Source organism: Takifugu flavidus, chromosome 5 (assembly GCF_003711565.1).
Source record: "Takifugu flavidus isolate HTHZ2018 chromosome 5, ASM371156v2, whole genome shotgun sequence".
NCBI lineage: Eukaryota > Metazoa > Chordata > Actinopteri > Tetraodontiformes > Tetraodontidae > Takifugu > Takifugu flavidus.
In genome coordinates, this window is record NC_079524.1 from 3,983,786 (window position 1) to 4,003,328 (window position 19,543).

At 47.8% G+C, this 19,543-nt stretch overlaps 1 protein-coding gene across 4 annotated transcripts in view; it reads right to left on the bottom strand.

The window, feature by feature from the left end:
- The window catches only part of znrf3 (zinc and ring finger 3), a 42,614-nt gene that overhangs the window by 5,447 nt on the left and 17,624 nt on the right, over window positions 1-19,543 (bottom strand). For 2 of the 4 annotated variants that reach the window (XM_057032782.1, XM_057032784.1), the window contains 4 exons: window positions 13,856-13,978; window positions 2,069-2,143; window positions 649-780; window positions 60-170 (listed from right to left, as the gene is read on the bottom strand). In XM_057032782.1, the coding sequence (XP_056888762.1) occupies window positions 60-170; window positions 649-780; window positions 2,069-2,143; window positions 13,856-13,978 (441 nt within the window). Of the gene's footprint in view, window positions 1-59; window positions 171-648; window positions 781-867; window positions 1,984-2,068; window positions 2,144-13,855; window positions 13,979-19,543 lie in introns of those variants that run through there. The other 2 variants (XM_057032785.1, XM_057032783.1) reach the window with 2 other exon arrangements.

Sequence of the window (19,543 nt, forward strand, 5' to 3'; positions counted from 1 at the left end):
AGCGCAGGCGTGCGTGATGAAGACAGGCACATGTGCAGCGCTCAGGCTTTTCCAATTACCTGACTTCTCCTCTGCTTGAGTTTGATTTTGATGAGCAGAATAAGGCAAACCAGCGACACCACCACGAAGAAAGCCAGGAAGATGCCCATGTCGAAGTACTCCGTGGGCTGCTGTGGAAGAGATCAACACAATTCTGTTGGACATCCCAATTGGTTTAAGCTGAAAAGGACGAGAACATAAATTCCTCTCTGGCTGGGACTGGTGCGTATTCTCTGTCCTGTAATGGTTAAAAACAGCCCACTCTTATCTAACAGTCCTTTCATTATGTCAAGTCATTTGCCCTCAAAGTGCGCTGCTCTCTTATCAAATATTTCACAAAAACAAACAGCTCTTTGAATATGTGATATCAATCTACGACAGCGCGGTGAAGTCCTCCGCCTCGGGGCAGCGGGTCACAGAAGAAAGGAAACGGTTCAGATTTCATAGCTGGAATTTTTGCCGGCTGCCTACTTCTAAAGCAGCTTCCCGGCACCGTTTGGTGCACAGGCCTCAAACACACTGACCTTTCCCTCATGTTCCTCACATGTGCTTCATATTAGTCACACACACAGACGTCATCTGCTCTGGGCTTTTGACTGGAGCCCTTACCCTCGGTGGCCGGTGCTGTATCCGAGCGCGCGCCACTTTCTGCTTGTTGACGATGTCCATGAGCTTCACAGCGTCGTTGCCCTTCACGTAAACCACCGGCCGCTTCAGGGGATCCTCGGCCACCTGGTTGAGCTGAAGGAGAGAGGAGGAGACATTGAGAACGCACACGCGATCCAGCGTTTGACCTTGAACGATACGTTTTAAATTCAGTTAGCTAACCTGCTAACGGGAATGCAAGACCACACCGTGCCATGTCAGTGTCACCTAATCACAATTCCTGGGGAAGCTGTACAGGGTTGCTAAGCCCTGGATGCTGGGACGGCCGACGGAATCATGACCGACAGGAAAACGGACCAAAAATTCCACAACATTGAAACTACAGAGCGCGATGGGAAAAGTCTCTTGTGGCCATCCACTCCTCTGCGTTCTCCCATCTCATCTGCTAGCTGGAATCTATAATTTGGAAAGCCCAAAGGAAGCACTGAAGAGTTCCGCATTTGATGTTCCCTTGTGAAATACTTCACGCGCCGGTTTGAAAGCGGAGACGTTTGATCTTTTCTACTTCCTCTTAGACACCTTCCTCTTTGCCAAAACAACAAGAGCGCAGCATCAAGTTAATGCTGCTAATGTGTAGACTGGGATGACTTCATGAAACTATTTTCTCCTAATTTCACCCCAGGACCTTAATTCTCCACAGGCTCCTCCTCCCTGCCCCTCGGCCTTGTGGGTCCTGTCTCCTCTGATTGAGCCACTCTGACTGGAAAAGCCTCTCGGGGGAATTTAACACAGCCGCCCAAGTGATGCCTTTCATGTGGTCTCTGCGCAATTCCTTTTATCTCTCAACTACGCACAGTACAACTTGGCGGCGGAGAAGAGAAGGAGGGAGGGTGGAGAAAAAAGAAAAACATGCAAGTCCAGGCTTGGAGCTGGCAGAATTCTTCTGACAAAGAAGCTCAGACAAGCAACTGGTATATTAAACCTCTTTAACAGCAAAGACACAAGGGGAGAAAAGAGGGAGGAATGTGGGCGTCGACACACTTTGTTCTTACTGAAACGTGCGGTCGGGACCGTAATCTCGGTGGATGAGGTAATGCGCGTTACCTGTTCAATTCTAAGCTCAGAGTTTGGTCACGGTCTAGTGAAAGCTGAACCCTTTTTAGCCCCCTCAGAACTCCCCCAAACACAAGACGGAGGAATCAAAAAGCCCGGAATGGCAGAATGAGCAGGACTGATCCGCATGCTTTTGAAGAACTAAAGATAGATTGTTTGTAGAGGCGGCACACACACACACACACACAGACACACACACACAAGTTAGAAGGGCAGGGCTGCTTTCTTTGAAAGGGGGAAGGAGAAAAAAAAAATCTGTCATTTAAAGACAAGTGTTCCTATAACATGAATCAGTTTTGGGCGTACAAACCTGGTCGATGGCATCCGGATTCTCCGACACATCAAAGATGACGGCCGTGGCTCCCCGCTGCACCGCCCTCTTTGCCTGCAAACACACAACGAGTCAACCTTTAGATATTTTAATCAGCAAAAGCAGAAAACTCCTGAAAACTCAGGACTTCTGCTTCCCCAAGCAGAAAAAAAAAGTTCGAGTTTCTACCACTAGAGGGAGTAATCTGCCTAAAGGTTTCAGTGCCTGGCACAAATAAAGGACAGTCCACATGTAAACAAGTCAATGTTTGCGTGCACATGTGGTGCGCAGTCCCATTCCTCTAAAGTATTTATGATGTCACCGTGGAGTGTTGACAGCAGTGGGAAAGAAAAGTCCAGAGAAATGTGAGCTTCCCTTATCTGAGCGCAGGAAAGCTGTCACACGGACAGCTTTCGGAAGACTTGCGCTAAAGATAAAGGAAACATTTGGATCTGCACAACCTCCAGATCCTCCTCCCAGGATCCTCATGGGGGGAAGGGAGGGTGGTGGGCTGGTATCTTTATCTCAACTCCTGCTTTTCTCTATAAACCGTTCTCACCCTCCTCGATTCGCGGTGCCCTATTTAGACGGTTTGATGTCGGCGCTACGTGAGCTAAAATAGCGGCTGGGATCATATCCTGGTATTATCCAGTGCCCTTGGATCCCTGCCAGCGCTCCTCATAACTGAAGAGAAGAGGGAAGTGGGGGCGAAGATCAAAGCGGCGCAGCGACACCGCTGCCGGGTGATTGGAGAATGTCACCGCTCCAGTCGGTAAAGGACGGGCAGGCGGGAAGGGGGGGGGGATGGGGGTGCATGAAGGAATCAAATACGTGATTCCCAGATAACACCAACCCCGTGTGCGTGTGTGTTTTTCCACAGACAGGAAGTCGTCAAGATGACGGCATCTTTATTCTCAAAGACCTGCTGACCCCGGATAAAAGAAAACATTTAGGGCTTCATTTAGACCCGAGACACAAAATTATGGTTAGGTGGTGGCGGTGGTGGGGGGGGGGGGGGGCGCTGAAACTGTATAGGCTGGGAGCGGGACCCCGTGCAACAGCCTGATGTGCACCCCTGCTGTAATCCAACGCACAGATGCAGAGCTCGATCCACTCCTCGGTTCTGCTTAATTTCCATACCCAGTCATGATACTACCACCTGTTTTCCTCCGGAATGTGCCAAACAGGTGTCTTTTCCGGCATTCCGTGCACCGCCTCCGTTCCAACTCGTCCGTAGTCTCTTTAAGAATATGCCAAAACAATTAGCAAATTATCGCCGACTGTTTAACGCAGCGCTGGACCCGGGGTGGTGTCGTGGTTCAGTTTATGATCTTAGACTTCCTTCCTTCCTTCCTGCCACCGACTTGTTACATTCCCGACCACGTGTGTGCAGTGTGAGAGTCGTTAGGAAGATGTTAATGATTAAATATAGTCGCATGTGCGGTTGGAGCGACTAACCTCGCTGCTCAATGGACGCCACAGCCTTTAAAACACACAACTACACAACTATTTGGGGACTTCACAATCGATCCCGGAACCCAAAAGAGTGGATCAAATATAGGATAAGTAGTCTATATGTTTTTAAATGTCTCCTTCACCTCCTGGCAGCGCTGCTCCGTGGACAAGTCACAGCAGGAGGGAAACTGTACTAAACTAACAATTAAGGGGGCAGCCTGCTCTGTGAAGTAAACCTTTAGAGCAAATGAGCTTCGTCAACACGGGCTTTAATTAGATTTCCCGTCCGTTTAATCCACAGATAAGATGTTTATGAATCTGGCTTTCGTAGCTCATTAGAGACAAATTAACCCTGCTAACCCACTCAAAAAAAAAAAGACAACACACACTCTTCAAAAGACAACACGCACGCTTCCAACTTTCTCCTTCACATAAACCAACGTTGCTCTTTCTTCCGCCTGCTTTTTTTTTTTTTTTTTGGAATCGGGAAAGTTCAAACGCGAGCGGAATCTGCCTCGGTTGTTCCCTCTCACCCAGTTTTTTTTCCCCAGCTCCACGCTGCCAGACGCCAGCCCCCCGTTTAATTCAGCACAAGTCTGCTCCTTTGATGTTAGCTCTCACAGTTAATAATTAATAGCTCTTGGTAAGACGCTCTGAGAAGAAAGAGATCTCCCTCCTAAAGAATCTCCACCCGGGCAGGCCTGTGCTGCAGTGCAGGGACTTGCCTGACGACAACAAAAATGCACCCACAGGCAAACTCGCGCTCTTAAAAACGCATCTACCCCCCCCAAAAGAAGAACTACAACCCGACTCTGGACTTTACAGTCGACTCTGCGTGTCGAATGTCAAAGGGCCGAGCGGCCCGGACGCACGACACCCGAGATGTTCGGGGAACACGAGCATGTGCCGCACACAAACCCACGTTTAAGATGATGGGCGACGGATGCGCCGAGGCTGCAGGACGACAGGGAGCCAAAGGGGTGGGAAAGGATAGAATCCCGGAAGTGAGTTCCGATCCGATACAATGTGGTAAAAAGAAGGGAAGAAAACACATCCACGTTAAAGTTTTTAAGTAATATTATTAAAGCAACGAACAGAATCTATGCATCACTATTGAGTCACACTCATAGCTCCACCTACTGGTGACAGGAAGTTACCTCAGCTGAGTTGAGAAACTGTCTCAGTAGCTGCTGAAAGAGGTGACAAAATACATCCTGTGTGATAAGTTCCGCTCGTTTGGCTGTGATCTTTCTGGCAACTTCTTATTGTCTTTAAAAGTCAGTGTCGGTCTGCTCAGTTTGTGCCCGAACAACACGTCCACTCAGAAATATACGGTACTAGAAGCCTTGTGTATTATACGGCCTTAATACTAGTCACCTGTATATTTTCTCTCCGTAAATGTGGAGTGTTTACAACAGTGTCAAATGGACACAGTAACTTGAAAATTCCCAATTTCCAGTGACGTGAACAGATGGGGAACGGTCTGCTTTAAAATGCACAGTCGGGAGGCAATGTGGCCCCGCCCGCTCTTTTGGTGCCCAAACAGAACGGTGCCAAATCCTCAGACGTTACAGTGACACAGGTGAATCACAATAGAACCTAAACAATCTCGCTGCCGTCTCGGAGGCACGTGAATGGAGGGTACACTCTTCCCCGAGTGTAGAAAAACCACAGCAGAGCGAAGGCAGTCTAGACGCAGAGGAAAATGAAAGCTATGTTTAGCATCTCTGAGTGAGCCTGCCAGCCCATGAGATCTGAGGGGGAGAAAGTTTCACTCATCTGGAAAGAAACCTTTTCCCTTCCAGGCACAGAGTTCGCTCAGTCATCATCCCCCCGCTAAGGCACGGCTCCCACCAGCACGCGTTTGCATCTTTAGCAACTGTGAGACGAACGTGTGGGGGGTGTGAGGGTGGCGAGGCCCCCCGGGCTTACACCTGCACCACCTGGCTCACCGACTTCCTTTATCACATCCCTCCCTCTTTCCTCCGCTCGCCTCTTACCTCTCCTCCTCCTCCTCATGTCTCCTCCACAGCGCTATAATTAAGGAAATTAAGTCTTCAGAAGACTCTCCACTGCTATTATGCAGTAATTTCATGTTGCCTCCTGACTTTATGGTTTATTAAAAGATAAAGGCATACTTTTCTCCCATGGATTTTCTTATATGTGGTTACCACCCTCTTTTTTGTCTTCTTCCCTCCCACGCAGCACAGGCATGTGAGCCGGGACAGCATATACATTCGGTTAAAATAGGTTTCCAACGTGGCTGTAGGATTCACGCAAGTGCACGCTAACGCTAGCACCGCCTGGGTTTGCTTTAACGTGCACGTTGGACTTTTGCACATTATGTCTGTATTATCTTGGCGTTTTCATTACGATGAGATGTGGCAATGTCCCCTTTATGAGGGGCATTACTCCCTCTTTGATGTCAACACCTTTGCAAACGACCGTCGCGCCGTTTTTCCCTCCCAGTTTACGGATCCCTGACGTGACTGAACTGGCTGTGCGTCATGTGATTGGCGGGTCTGTGCACTCGTTCCGCCAATCCCACCGTCGAGGGTGTCGGGACAGCTGTAAAATGAGGACTTTCCAGTTGGCAGAGATGTAAAACAAGTACATAAATATATCCATAAAGCAGAAATGTAAACTGGACTAACCCTGCTGAGCTTAATCCTGCCAATAACTTACTTTTATTAATCCCCTTCCTCTCATATTTATGGCTGTGATTTAGAGGCAGGACGGTTCCCTCCGACAGATTAACACGAGGTAAAAATAAGCACAAACACTCTGCGGGGAGTTTTAAACAAGTCATTGTAGCACCTTTCAGCACTTTTGAACTCCTCCACATTCCTGTTAAGTATTAATCGGAATGCTGTTAAATCTGCAGCTGGGGGACTCCCGTCTTGCCCCAGGCTCCATTTATCAATCCATACACAACGTGTTTACAGTGCACATAAAGATCCACTTGTGGGTCACATCAGTGGGCTAGGGTTAGGGCTAACCCTAGCCCTTCTCCAAGGGCCTCTCCATTTGGCTGCGGTAATGTAGGTGGAAAGTCTACCTAATGTAAACACACTGAGGGAAGTATCACTTGAAGCTCTCACTGATTTCCATCAATATGGAACCTCGGAGTAACTGACCACCAACAGAAGAACCAGGGATCAAATATCCAGGCTCTGGATTTAAACGTGAGGGATGTGGTGCTGGTGGTGCGTTCGAGGACGGGTCGTGGGCCTCCAGCGAAGAGATGAAGGGCAGATGTCAGCGCTAATCTCAGAATATATACACTTCTTAATTCAAACTCTCTTCTTCGACCCCGCATCCGACTCCGCCTCGCTGCACAATCCGGGGTGGCCCTTCAACAACCATTGCATAACCACAATTATACAAGTGGACTGTGCAGTCTGTGTGTGGGAGGGGGCAGCTCTGGAGGGGCCTGCCAGTTTAACCTGGCAGAGAGCCGACCCCATTAAAGAGTCGAAGGACACAAGAATCAGAGAGCATTTGTCCAACCTCAAAGTAAGTTCTGCAGATCAGCTTTTGTTCCAGCGTCCTCGCTCTTCATAAATGTGACCCTTTACCCGAGTCTTTGCTCTTCATTACCCAAAGTAGAGCGCGGTGGGACAAAAGGCCGCACGTGAGCGCGAGGCGGGACGGGGTCAGGGTCATTCCTGCCAACATGAAGTCCGACCTGCTCCCTTGTTTCCGGCGAGTTTTCAAAAACACCAAGACGCGGCGACCCTGACCTTTGACCCGCACGCAGCCCATCGTCGGTCTGAGTGGACTCAAACGCCACATTCCGGTATTCCAGAGATCTGACAGAAGTTGACCTTTGACCAGCAAAACTCAAGCAGTTGTGACAAAGTGACGAACGTGAACTTGAGCGTGAGCGTGCACGCTCTCTCTCGCTCTCTCTCTCTCTCTCTCTAGCAGCCAGACACACAGTCCAACGCTAATTAAATTTCCTCTTCTTCCCCTCCGCGTCCCTCCCGTGTTGTTTTCTTACCGCTTTTTCAGCTCCGACTCTTTGTGAGTCACAGGAAAATAAACACGGTCTCGAGGATAATGGCTTTTGAGCACTTCTTCTCCGAAAAGGTGTCTGGATGAAAGCGACAGGAAGTCGTGTTTGCAAATGATTAACCAGGAGTTCATCATTAGGTCAGACCTGCTGATGATAAATGGGTCAGTCTAAGTAGTTCCACCTGCTTTTTCCTACCTTCCAACGACTTTACTTGATTTCTACAGGTACTCCGGTCTCCTCCCAGTAAGGAAATATAAATAAATCCCAGTGTGAATGGTGTCTGCCCTGCGATGGGCGGGACTCCAGCGCCCCCTTAACTGACGGGAATGGACAAATGGAAATGAGGGCAAGATAATTGAAATCCCGGGAACGAGTAAAGGCAGGTGAAACTTGTTGTGAACATGTTTTAAGAAATGTGTCACTCTGAATAATGAGTTACAGATGCAGCTCTGAATATGGAATGTTGTAATTCCGACTCCTTATCACGAGGGTGATTTACAGGTTGCCTGGTGACAACAAATAGTCTATTTTTCATCTTTCGTGGCGTTTCTAGATACGATTGCGCAACATAATCGCAGTTCTGGGTGACGCCCCTGTTTACATCCACCTACGCAGGTCAAATCGTATATAAAAGAGGTCGGAACTGCGACCGGTTGCAGGCGCCAGTGTGAAAATACGCAGGGGGCAAAAACAGAATCAAAAGAGGTTTGTCAAATTTTTAAAAACAGCCTGCCTAATTGGCGTGCATCTGGATTAACATTACCATCAGTTTAATCCCGATTAAAAGGTTTACGGAGCGTTTCGTGAGCCCAGCTGCTATAATGTAAACTGCTCTAATCCAGACGGCGAGGTCTGACTCGGGCCGCTGAACCGCTGCTTCCTCTAATCTCTCTCTGCCTTGAAGCTGCGCGAGGAGACCGTGTCCCTGCTTGCATGAAACCAAAGGTGCCGCCGTTGCCTCTGTTGTGACAGCACATCCTGCTGCTAGCGAAAGGCTTCTGCTGCCGGTCTGCCGTCATCTCTCCCCTCGGTAAACAAGGGGGAGCACGCCTGAACTTGGCCCCGTAACCTCTATTTTGACTCCTCCTGCTGAGGTCACCTGTAGGTGTTTCAGTTCTGCTACCCTGGGGGAGGAGTTTTCGGATTGTCAGAATTTAAGACCGAGCCGCTTGCGCAGGGACGACAACGCCCCCCCCCTGCAGCGTCGTCCTCATTCACAAAGGTGTCATAAATCCAAAGAAAAATGTGATTTACCCTGATAAGAGAGGGAGCAACAGCTTCATTAGAGTCTGCTGTGACATTTAATTGTCCTACAACACACAGCGTGTTGTAAATAATGGATTATGGTGTCATTAACAATTACTCATCGGTCATGTTATGTGGCAGATGATCTCATCCTCTGCTCGTACAGCTGTTCAGTTAGCCGCTAACCGATGCTAACTTCACGAAATGCCAGAGTGGCAACGACAAATCGCAGCTATGTTGTGTCTTCGTATTAGCCTTGCAGGCAGATGAGCAGTTTGAGGGCGTAATGCTCCGTCCGACTGTATTTCAGAGGTCAGGCGACTTGGACCTGATCCACCACAGCTCAATGGCATTCTCACGGAACAGGAAGGGGTAACAGATGCACGGGAAAATGAGGCCTGCCTTCAAGTGCCCCAGCTGGGGGACAAAGAAACGACCTGTCCGTCACCAGATGACCGTTTGAATGCGCCGATAAAGGATACTTTTTATAGTAAAGTAAACAGCATTTTTGAAAGGGTCTGCAGCTTAAACACGCTAATACCTCTATCAGCGGTGATTTCTCAGCCTCTTCTCTCAATGTTTCCCTTGTTCCATTACTTCAGTGTCTCAGGGCAGGGGCAGTCACACACTCACACACACACACACACACACTCACACACACACGGTTCTCTGTGTCACAGCACTGCCTGCCTGGCAGAGCATTAAAGAAAGCTTAAACCACAACAGCAGGATGACATTTTCACCCTGCTAACCTTCCAGTAAAAGAATCATCTGTAGTAGGAAGAGGAATCAGATTCACTGTGTGGGGACCGGGTGGGGGTGGGGGTGGGGGTGCTTCAGTTTCCATCCTCCGTGCCAAGCTGTAGGCCTGAGCCTTAAAGACAACAATTCCCTGACATACACACTCATGCACAAGCAACAAGGCGTAGGACACGCGGACTCCGACGTGCACAAGTTCATTCCCCCACAAAGCAGCAGCTCAGACAGAGATGAGGAGAGAAAAGACAGGGCTTTGGTTGCCGTGGGTGGATGTCTGCTCCTATCTTTGCTAAGATTTACTTTTTCCACGCCGGTTCCTTTGATCCAGCGCCGCCCCGTCTTCTGGGTGCCTTCTGACACACAGACGGAGCTTAAGTCACGCCTGGTGTCTGACTTCCAAATGCCAATTGTGACTAAGGGCAAAAACCAGCGCAACGCTTGGGAAAAAGTGAACTGTCGTTAAACCCGCAACGTTCATCAACCTTTCTCCCCCGGTTCCTTACTTCACTCCCTTTCTCCCTCTCTCCCTCCATCTCTCTGTCATCTCGAGCCCCCCAGGACTCTTTTCTTGTCTCTTTAAATGGGGGCCTGAGCTGTGAAGTCTAATAATGGTCATTTGGCCTCCCATTGAAAGCTGGGTAATTCGGCCCAGGGACGGCTCACTTTGAGCCACATGACACAAAGAGCTTCCCAGTGACCATGGAAACGAGCGCAGTGGGATCCCGAGCGCGTGAAACGTGGTGAAGCGGTGATTTAAGAGAGGGACTTCTTTTGGGGAGGGACTGACGCGGGACGGTGGGTGAGGGTTCCGAAGCAGCCAGAAAGATGGGGGTGGAGGTGGAGCGGGGGGGGGAGAGAGAGGCCCCAGCCTGGTCACAGTGGAAACCTCTGCCGACACCCCACCAGGAAGAGCGGCCAAGATAATATCAGCAAGTTGAGGCGTACACAAACATGAAAGGAGAGCCCGAGAGGCAGGCCCCAGAGTGCTCCGCGCCTCACCAGCTTTTTCTTCTCCCTTTTTTCATCTTTGCCTGCCGCTCCTCCTCTCTTTTTCAATTTGTCTTTTTGTCCCTCCTTCCATGCTGTGGTGTTTGAAATTGTTTGTCCAGAGCGTTTGAGGCGCAGGGGGACTCCATCCGCCTTCGAATTTGCTCAAATTTCTTTTTCCCCCTTTCAATTTTTGGTCCAGAGGACAATGCGATTAATATTTCTTATATGTATGATAGGTGGCTCTATTAAGGCCTTTAAAATAGTGTAAATCCCTGTTTTTCTTGGCCAGCCTGGGAACGTTTTAGATCTTTGATCTAATCTTTGATTAGGAAAAACAATATTCTGGCAAGACAAGTTCTAATGGCTCAAATTTAAAGGCACCCAAATCAATTTTAATCTTCCATCATTCCCTTCTCTCGGGCACCCAGTCGATATCCTGTATTTTCACAGCCCTGCGGTGAATGATTTCTTTTAAAAATTAAGAAAATTATTTCAAAGAGAGGCTTTAGGAGCTGAGACGAGAGCAGCTTTGTACATTACTGTCAACACGCTGCATTCAAAGTCGTCCGAGAGCCCAAATGGAGCCAGTTCAATCCAGCACAGGTGATCCTTTACAAGCCCCACGGCCTGACACCCAACTGGCACCGTTGTGGACTCAGGATGACCTCCAACGCACACCTGAGTGCGTGAGACAGACAACCTGGCTGCAGGCATGGAGCCATATCACACTCATCTGCCTGTTGCCATTTCTTTCTGTCAAGAAACACTTTCTGCTGCTCCAGCAGAGAGGCCAGACACAGCCAGAGCCCCCAAATCCACTTAGGAGACAGACGCCGCGGTCGCTCGCTGCCGTTTAGTGCCAAATTGAAGGCCACCTTAGAAAAAAGGTAAAAAAATAAAAATCATCTTCCATGGAAACTACAGTTTTGGGCTGGACATTGGTTCCCACAATTCACAGGACTCACTTTTCATGGTTGTGTGCTTCTGGCAAAACCTCTGAAGTCTCTATCTTTATTTCAGGGAGGACATATCTTCATACTCTTTGTTGCTGCAGTTATTTATAAGAGCTTTGTAGCGGCTGGTTATGGGCCAGTTGCACTCTGCGGCAGTGAAATGTTGTCTTTGGCCCGGGTTTAAGGTGGAACTGATTGCGGTTCAGAGACTAGTTGGTCAAGGGCAGCGCCAGGCCACACACAACAAGCACATACCAGGGAGGTTTACATGCTAGGCCAGCCAACTGAACTGCTTTACATGAGCTGAAAGTGCTGCTATGCAAAAATAAAAGTACTCAAATGTCTTCGGTTCTGAAGAACCCTGTACGTGTAGTCACTTTACAGAGACCGAACTGTGTTCTGCTAATCCTGAGCTATTATCCAACAGTAAGCTCACGTAGGACCCGCGGGCTTTCCCCCTGTGGCTCACGCAGACGTCCTGGACGGCTCATGCTAACCAGACAGGAAGCACAGGAAAAAACTGTGCACATATAGTTGACACACCAGTACTTCGGTCGGGTTCACACGTGGACCTCTGAAGCTGCCACGACCTGACACTCCCCCAAACCGCAACTTCAGACGCTAAGATATTTTAGTAAACGATAACGTTTCAGCCGCGTTAAACGTCATTTATCACTTGTTGAGCAGAACTGGAAACCGTCTAAATGACGTGCAGAGTGAGTCGGCCAATTAGGTGTGGAACTTCAGTTCCAGCCCCCTTTTCTTAGATTGAGCGAACTGTAAATAGAGAGGGGGACATGCCCGTTGGTACTGGCTCTGAAGAACAGCTGGGGGCCTCGTGTTCCCAGACATTTCATATTTAGGCGTGGGTTGGCACAAGCAGCATTTTTGTCTAGATTTCTGTGCAGTGCGTTCGCTGGGCTCCTGTAACTGAATTGAATCTAAATTGACCAGACAAGACCCAAACACTGTTGGTGGCAAAGTGGCAGCAAACCGGAGTGGGCTCTCGGGTTCAGTCAGGGGCCATTAGGGTAGGGCGGGTGGGGGGGGGGGGGGGGGCGGAGGCTGCCAAACATGAGACCAGACCAGGCGGGGTGAGGGTGTAAGGGTGGGCATAGTAGCTACACTAGGCTCCGCCGGGCATGGTGACTGGCTGGTTGTCTGAGTGAGCGTCATGGCAGGAGGAAAACATCATCACGCTGCGGTGGCAACATAGAGCCCCCCCACAGGCAGTCACGCTTCAGAAAGGGTTCCTCAAGATGGAACAATAGATGTTATCCAAGAGTTACACAGCTGAAAACAGAGAAAATACAAGGGTCGTGTGTTTATAATGGTTGACAGAAGGACAAAAGGTCGCCATCGAGAGATCTCGCCATCCTCAGAACCGGCACAACTGGAGATTTGGGTTACCTTCGTGGCTATTGGATCCCTGCTCCTGATACCGTCTTTGGGTTGTTGTTTTTTAAACCCTTGTTCTGACCAGCATTAACATCTTTTTATGTCCCAAACAATGAGGTCCTGATACTTGTAACCAAATTATGACTCTTCGCGGAACCTCTACAGTACGTTTTAAATGACACTCATGATTGTCCCCCTCCCTTCTATCCTTCTGGTCTCCTTTCACATGACTAAGTCTGTTCCACCAAATACTCCCAAAGTACAAGTCAAAACCTCTCAAACCTCCCATAGTTAAGAGGGTTTTGTTTTTTTAAACTCCTGGTGGATGATGAAGGAAATAAATTCCCAATTGAAATAGTTCTCCTCCATTCCAGTGTGAAACGACCCTTAACCTCTGCAAAAAGACCATCACCAGTAAGAATACCATTAATTAAAGAATGCAACCATCTGTCAGGATTATACTCTCAGCTACAGTTACATTGAAGTTTGAGTGCCCAACATTAGGTCTGCTTTCAGAGTTCAGGACAAGTACGCATCAGCTATGTAACAGCAGCCATCTCCAAAGAAAGTGCATCATTAGCATGTCTATACGGGGACAAGGGCTTCTTAAATTATGAATGGCTGCTCTCTTTATGTCACCGGGCATGCACAAGATAAATGAGACCTTAGCCAGTACGCCTGGCCCATCCTCCAGGGAATTTGGTACATTCCGTTAAGAGGAACACTTAATTAAAGCATGATAAAATACCATTCACAGACTCCAGAGGGGTTTGAGAGCACTGGAGGAGGGTGGGGAAGGATGGGGCCAGTGAGAGCCTGGAGGGGGAATTCAGCCCACCTGCTCTGTCACGTAAAATAGACGTTTTTCTATTTTGCACACAGACAAAATAGCACTGAGTTCTGCTCATGCCTACATATCCAATGATGGACACTTTATGTGAGCCAGAGTAAGAAACGGGTCCTCTTTACCTTTCCCAGCACAGTGAGACAGGAAGGGTCCAGCTCGGGCTGCTCCAGCTTCACCACGCCAACCCAGCCATACTCGTATAGGTCCTCCTCGTCATTATTATTGCATAGTCCCAAAGGATGCATCTGGAAAGGAGATGGAGAGGCTGGATTTTAAACATTGTCCTAAAAAAGAGAGGGGTTTACAGTGTTTACAATCATGGTAACCTTGCAATTTCTGATTAACGCCTATAGTTTCATTTATTTACAACACTTAAATGCATTCACTGTATCATTGACAAAGGGAGAGCAGACTCTAAAAGAAGCAAAGAGAACTGCGAATGATGCAGATTGGGGTTCGCTGCACACAAATTCAGCAGTGCGCCAGGCCTCCGAGTGCAGCAGAGAATTAACGTTGGCCCCGTTTCTTTTTTTGTGCAATACTCCATCTACTCAACACGTGCATCTAATGTTGATGCATGTGTTTCACCACAGAGATCCACAGAGTAACCTTATCTCATAACACCTCCATCATTTTACCTGAGGTCTCCTCACTGTGGGTGGCGAGTCGTCGCAGGCAGGAAAACAATATGAAAACTGTATTTTGACACAGAGACCTTGTGTTCTTTGCTTGTATGTTCTCCCAAGAGGGGAACCAGCAAATTGCTAGAGGATAAATCTCTGCTATCCAAGCATGGATTAAAACTGTAAAAAACCAACAACAAAAAAATAATAGTGGGATCCTAAAATCCCAGATCCATTCCTCACCCTGGCAACAGTGCAGGCCCAAGCTGCTGTATTACCATTAAACTGGCCCAAAGTGACCTGCAGGCCACTTATCCTATTAACCTGGTGACCACAGCACAGTGGCGCCAAAACCATCGGCCACTTTAGCCTCTGGGCCAGTGCTGATGACCCGAGATACCCTTCTCTCTCCAGTGACCCCTAACCTTTGAACCCCACTTCAGCATAGAGGGAGCAGGTTAGTCGTGCAGCAGGCCAACTGAAGGGGTAGTCAGAAGGTGCTTCATCTCTACAGTGCCACAAGGCAGAAAGGTCAAGACCCCGGCCTCAAGGGGCTTTTGGAGAAGACTTACCCAACACTAAAAAGAGTTAAATGCAAATAAGGTGAACACTTGAGGAATGAAATGTGCCTAAATCCTAGTAGCTTCATTGCAATTAATGTTAAAATTGCAACGGTTGCTAGCCCAGACCTTTTGAAGGCATCAATTATACTAAATGTGTCTCCTTACTTACTTAGAAAGTATTCTCTTTAGGCCTCCCACAAGGACTTCAAAGCTCAAAATTGTAAATAGCACACAGATTTGTCAAGGAAAACCAAGACAAGGACAATGTGAAAAACTCCAGATGCATTTTTACAAATCCACCGGATATAGTCACAAAGCATGTGACCATTTTATGGCTTGACTAAGGGGAATGAGCAGTTTTCCACTGCAATTTGAGTCACTGGAAGACAATTATTAGCCTAAATGGAGCAGGAGCATTAAGGCAATAAAAATACAGATTTGGTGTGATACTTAAGCTATATGTAAAATTCAAGAAATGGCCAAAGATGAAACATCCCCAAACCAGTCAGGTTTGCTTAATTTCTGTCACCACTTTTTTCCTAGCTAATTTTACTGTTTGAACTGAAAATTGAAATAAACATCCAGCAATACAGGATCAAACATATTGTCAGGAAAGTTTACTTAATTTTTGTCAAAAAAGACCTAAAACCAGGTAGTGCAGTTCTCCTTCTTGTGTGACCTCTCTTCTACTTGTCTAACAGCCTGGATGGCAACAGGGAGCCCTGCCTGCGCCCCTGGATCCGGAACACTGGCTCATTGTGCTGGGACTCCTGTTCACCAAGTGGGACAGTATTGTTGTTGTGGACTGTGTTGTTATTTTAGAGGTTGGCCATTGCACTATCGCCACCACAGGGATTTTTCTTTTCTGTCAGATATTCACGTAGGCGTTGATGGATGTGGGGATGGGGAGAAAAGGGAACAGAAACCGAGTTTGGGTGAGCGATGGCAATCTGGTGAATTGGGTCATGGCTACTGGCCATGGACACAAAAGGAACAAGAACAAATGCAAACATGGATTCACTAACAGACACACAAGACAAAAGACAGTGACTATTCCCCTTGTCTTTCAACTTCTAACTTCCCTGCAAGGCCCCAGCTCAGCTCACTGGAATCTCTCAATTGCTCCACTTTGCCCTGCTTGTCCTTGGCCGTGGGTTTGGTAGTGGGGCACCTGAAGCCCCCGGAGTGCCACAAGGGGGCAGCTCTCATTCTACCCTGCCCGTCGTGTCCCTCGGGGAGGTAGGCTTTCACGTGAATATCCCTTTACAGATACCAACATAATCCTCAATGTGATGCGGCCTTCGTCTGTCACTCAGGAAGCCACACCCCTACCATTTTCCCCACCTCTAGAAACACTACTCGCGCATAACTCCAAGTCTACAACAGAAGCAATTACACCCATTTTAACAGTCAATTTCTCTCTGCAGAATCGACCAAATAACCGAGATCAAAACAGGGACATGTAAAGAGAGCCCCAGACCTCCCTCTGGTCCGACTCTCAAAGGAAATCAAAATGCAAGTCACACCATCCAATACCATTCTTCTGCCTGTCTGTGAACCAATTCACCCAGCCTTTGATCATACAACAGCCACTTCTCCTGCACCCCCTCACGACCCCTTTTCACTTGTTTTACCCCCTTTCTCCACTAAGTTAATGGTGGCCCTGGTGACACCCCTCCCCACACACACCCACCCCAATTACCACACATCCCAAAAACACTGACCCTCCCCTGCCTTCGCAGTGTTGCACGAATACAACCCGCACCCCCCCAATCAGACAAGCATCTGCCTTTCCCCTCACGTCTATATTTCAACTGGGAAAATATGGACAACAAAAAAAGGTAATTACTTTTTTTAATCATTTTAAAAAATGGCAGATTTTTGCAGGGAATTATGTCCTTAGGGTGCAAATTTTGCTGAAACATGGTGTTCTTGTACTGCTAAATCACAGCAGGAGCTTAAGACATCAAAAGTCGGTAAGCAATTCAGAGAATGACCCTTGAGCAAAACCGATCAATATGCATGGAAGAATTTACAGTGTGTAATTTGTTTAAGCACCAACTCTTAAAAAGGCCTTGCTAAATATGAAGTTCTGTCTTAAGCACCAAAGACAGTGTGTTGTCAGCCACAAGGAATTTTTACAACATGTTCTTTGTGAGGCTCGTTAAATGATTAACTGGGCTGATCTGTTGTTTGGTTGTTGACATATTTTTTTAGAGAATGTTGAATGAGCTGGCACCCTATTTCACATGCACACACAATCTAGAAGAAAAAACAAAAACAGCCGGGCCGGATGCCAGTCCTTGCACCACCCTGCCTTCTCAGAACTGCATTTGTGTATCTCACCTTTCGAGCTCAGGTGTGGGTACTAGTTAACGCGACCGAGGCGCAACTTTGTAGCATCTCATACTCACGTGCACGCTCACTGTGAATCGACACCCATCTCCTCAAGCTTTTAGTCCATCTGAGCCGTGCCCATAGCACCCCCACCACACACACCCGTCAATGCTCCCCAATATTGGGTGGATTTTGGTAGGGGGGGATGGGGGGTTGCACCGAGTATTGTCAACTTCCTGGAAGAGCACACCAGTCTTGCCAACCAACGTGGAGGGAGGTTGTTAAGGGTTTTGATGAAGGTGGGCATGCCATATCCCAGACTTAGCAGATGGATCCCAACGCCTACACAAAGTTGTGTGGCCTGCTGTAAACATGCTGAAGCTGACTTTTACGTCTCAACGCTTGTGGGCAAGATTGACATCCGAGCTTAAAATGAGAAAACTGGCAGTGGGAGCGACAGTCATCCACCGGACGGTGTATTTCTCATTCATAAACACATTCTGGCACACAAATCCCAGAAGACGAAATGTTTCAATCTGCTTATGATCTGTTCATCTTTTCACACATTTGTTCTGTTTCACTGTCATATTTTTCCCACCGACCCTCAGGCAAGTTGTCAAGACCGATGAAATATTCATAAAATGTCATTTAATTGAGTCTTAACCCAGAAGATGGTCTAATGAACCCAAAAATGAGCCGGCGTGTATCAGGAGTCGATCCTGAGTGAGCCATTCCAGTTCAGGCTCAGTAAGGTTAAGCTTCTGGTGCAGATTGACACCCAGGCCTCATTAGGAGGATTTACAATGACTGTCCTTGACTGCAGACAGGTTGGGGTGACTGCCAGTTAAAAGACAGGACAAGCCCGGTCAGGCTTTTGCCATCTCTTCCTCCACATTACGTTCAAGTTTTGAAGTGACTTCAGGGGAAACCTCCCGTTTCTGCAGATGTCAGACTCTAGTCATGGCAGCGGGTCGTTCGTCCTTGGTTCTTTTACTAAATTTGAATGGCAGATTCTACAAAAAGGGAATGAGCTCAGGAAAGGATTTGATTTTCTAAATTGTGTTTTTTCTATGTATAGCATGCACAAGCAGACACTCAAGAGTAAATGCCTGCACCAACACACATGCACACACACTCCTCCCCATCACTCTTTCACTCTTTGCCCCTCTCAGTCACTCTTCCACTTTTTCCCAGCACTGGAAATAACTTCAAAGAGCACTGGTAGCCTTGAGGAGAGAAGGAGCAGGATCCAGTTACAGTCGAGCAGCTGGGAGGGCCCTACAGGTGGGGCCAACACTCCACCTCCTGTAACATAATCGCTGTAAAGGGATCCCTCTGCTTTTCCTCCCAAATAATGAAGACTTCCTCCCTTTTGTCTTCTCCACTGGCACCAAAGGAACAATTAACCAAGCAAGCACAAGCTGTCTTTTAATTTGCCAACCTACCAGACTATGGCAGAGCAATCGGGTGTAATGCACACAGGAAAAAGGACACACAGGAACCAAACAAATTTAAATTACTCGGCTTCAGCCTGAACATTTCTGAGACAAAATAACAACGCAGCTGCTCTACTTTTGGTTTTTGTTTAAAAATGTCTATACAATTTTTACAAACACAGTTGTGGTAAGAAATAAATGTGTGTTGGAGAGCGATACTTTTCCCCAATCAAGAACACCCCCCCCCACCACCACCACCTTGCTGTCCCCTCTTCAGCCTTCTCTAAAAAGCACTTCCAAGCCATCTTCATAGCAACGTGGAAAGCAAACAAGTGTCATGGTTTCAGTGGAGGCAAGGCACTCTGGCAGGGGATACCTAATATCATGCAAATGTCCGGATATGTACCATAAGGCTCGGGCTGACAGCTTTAACACTGAACGGGATGCTGAGCTTGTGACTCTATTAAGTCTCAGGGACGGCATCCTGACAGTCACTGGCGTGTGCGTGCATGTGTGTATGCACACTCAAGAGTCGTGCTGGTGTCACTTTCAAAACTTCAGCCCTCAAAACCCAGTGAGGCCCCAACAAAGGACAGACTGACAAAGTTCAAAGGTCAACACTGGGCTGGATGCCACCATTTTGGAAAGAGTGGGAGGGAATGGAAATAGCACTACCACCACCACGCTCCCTTAAGGCATCGCAGAATCTATGCGCAAAGGATGTCTTCATGCACAAGAAACAGTCATCTTTGTGAGGCCAATTATAAAAACAGGCACATAAATTAGAGCCACCGGGAATTCATTAGCATGGCTAACAACATAACAAGCAATGCGAATGCAAGTCATTAAGA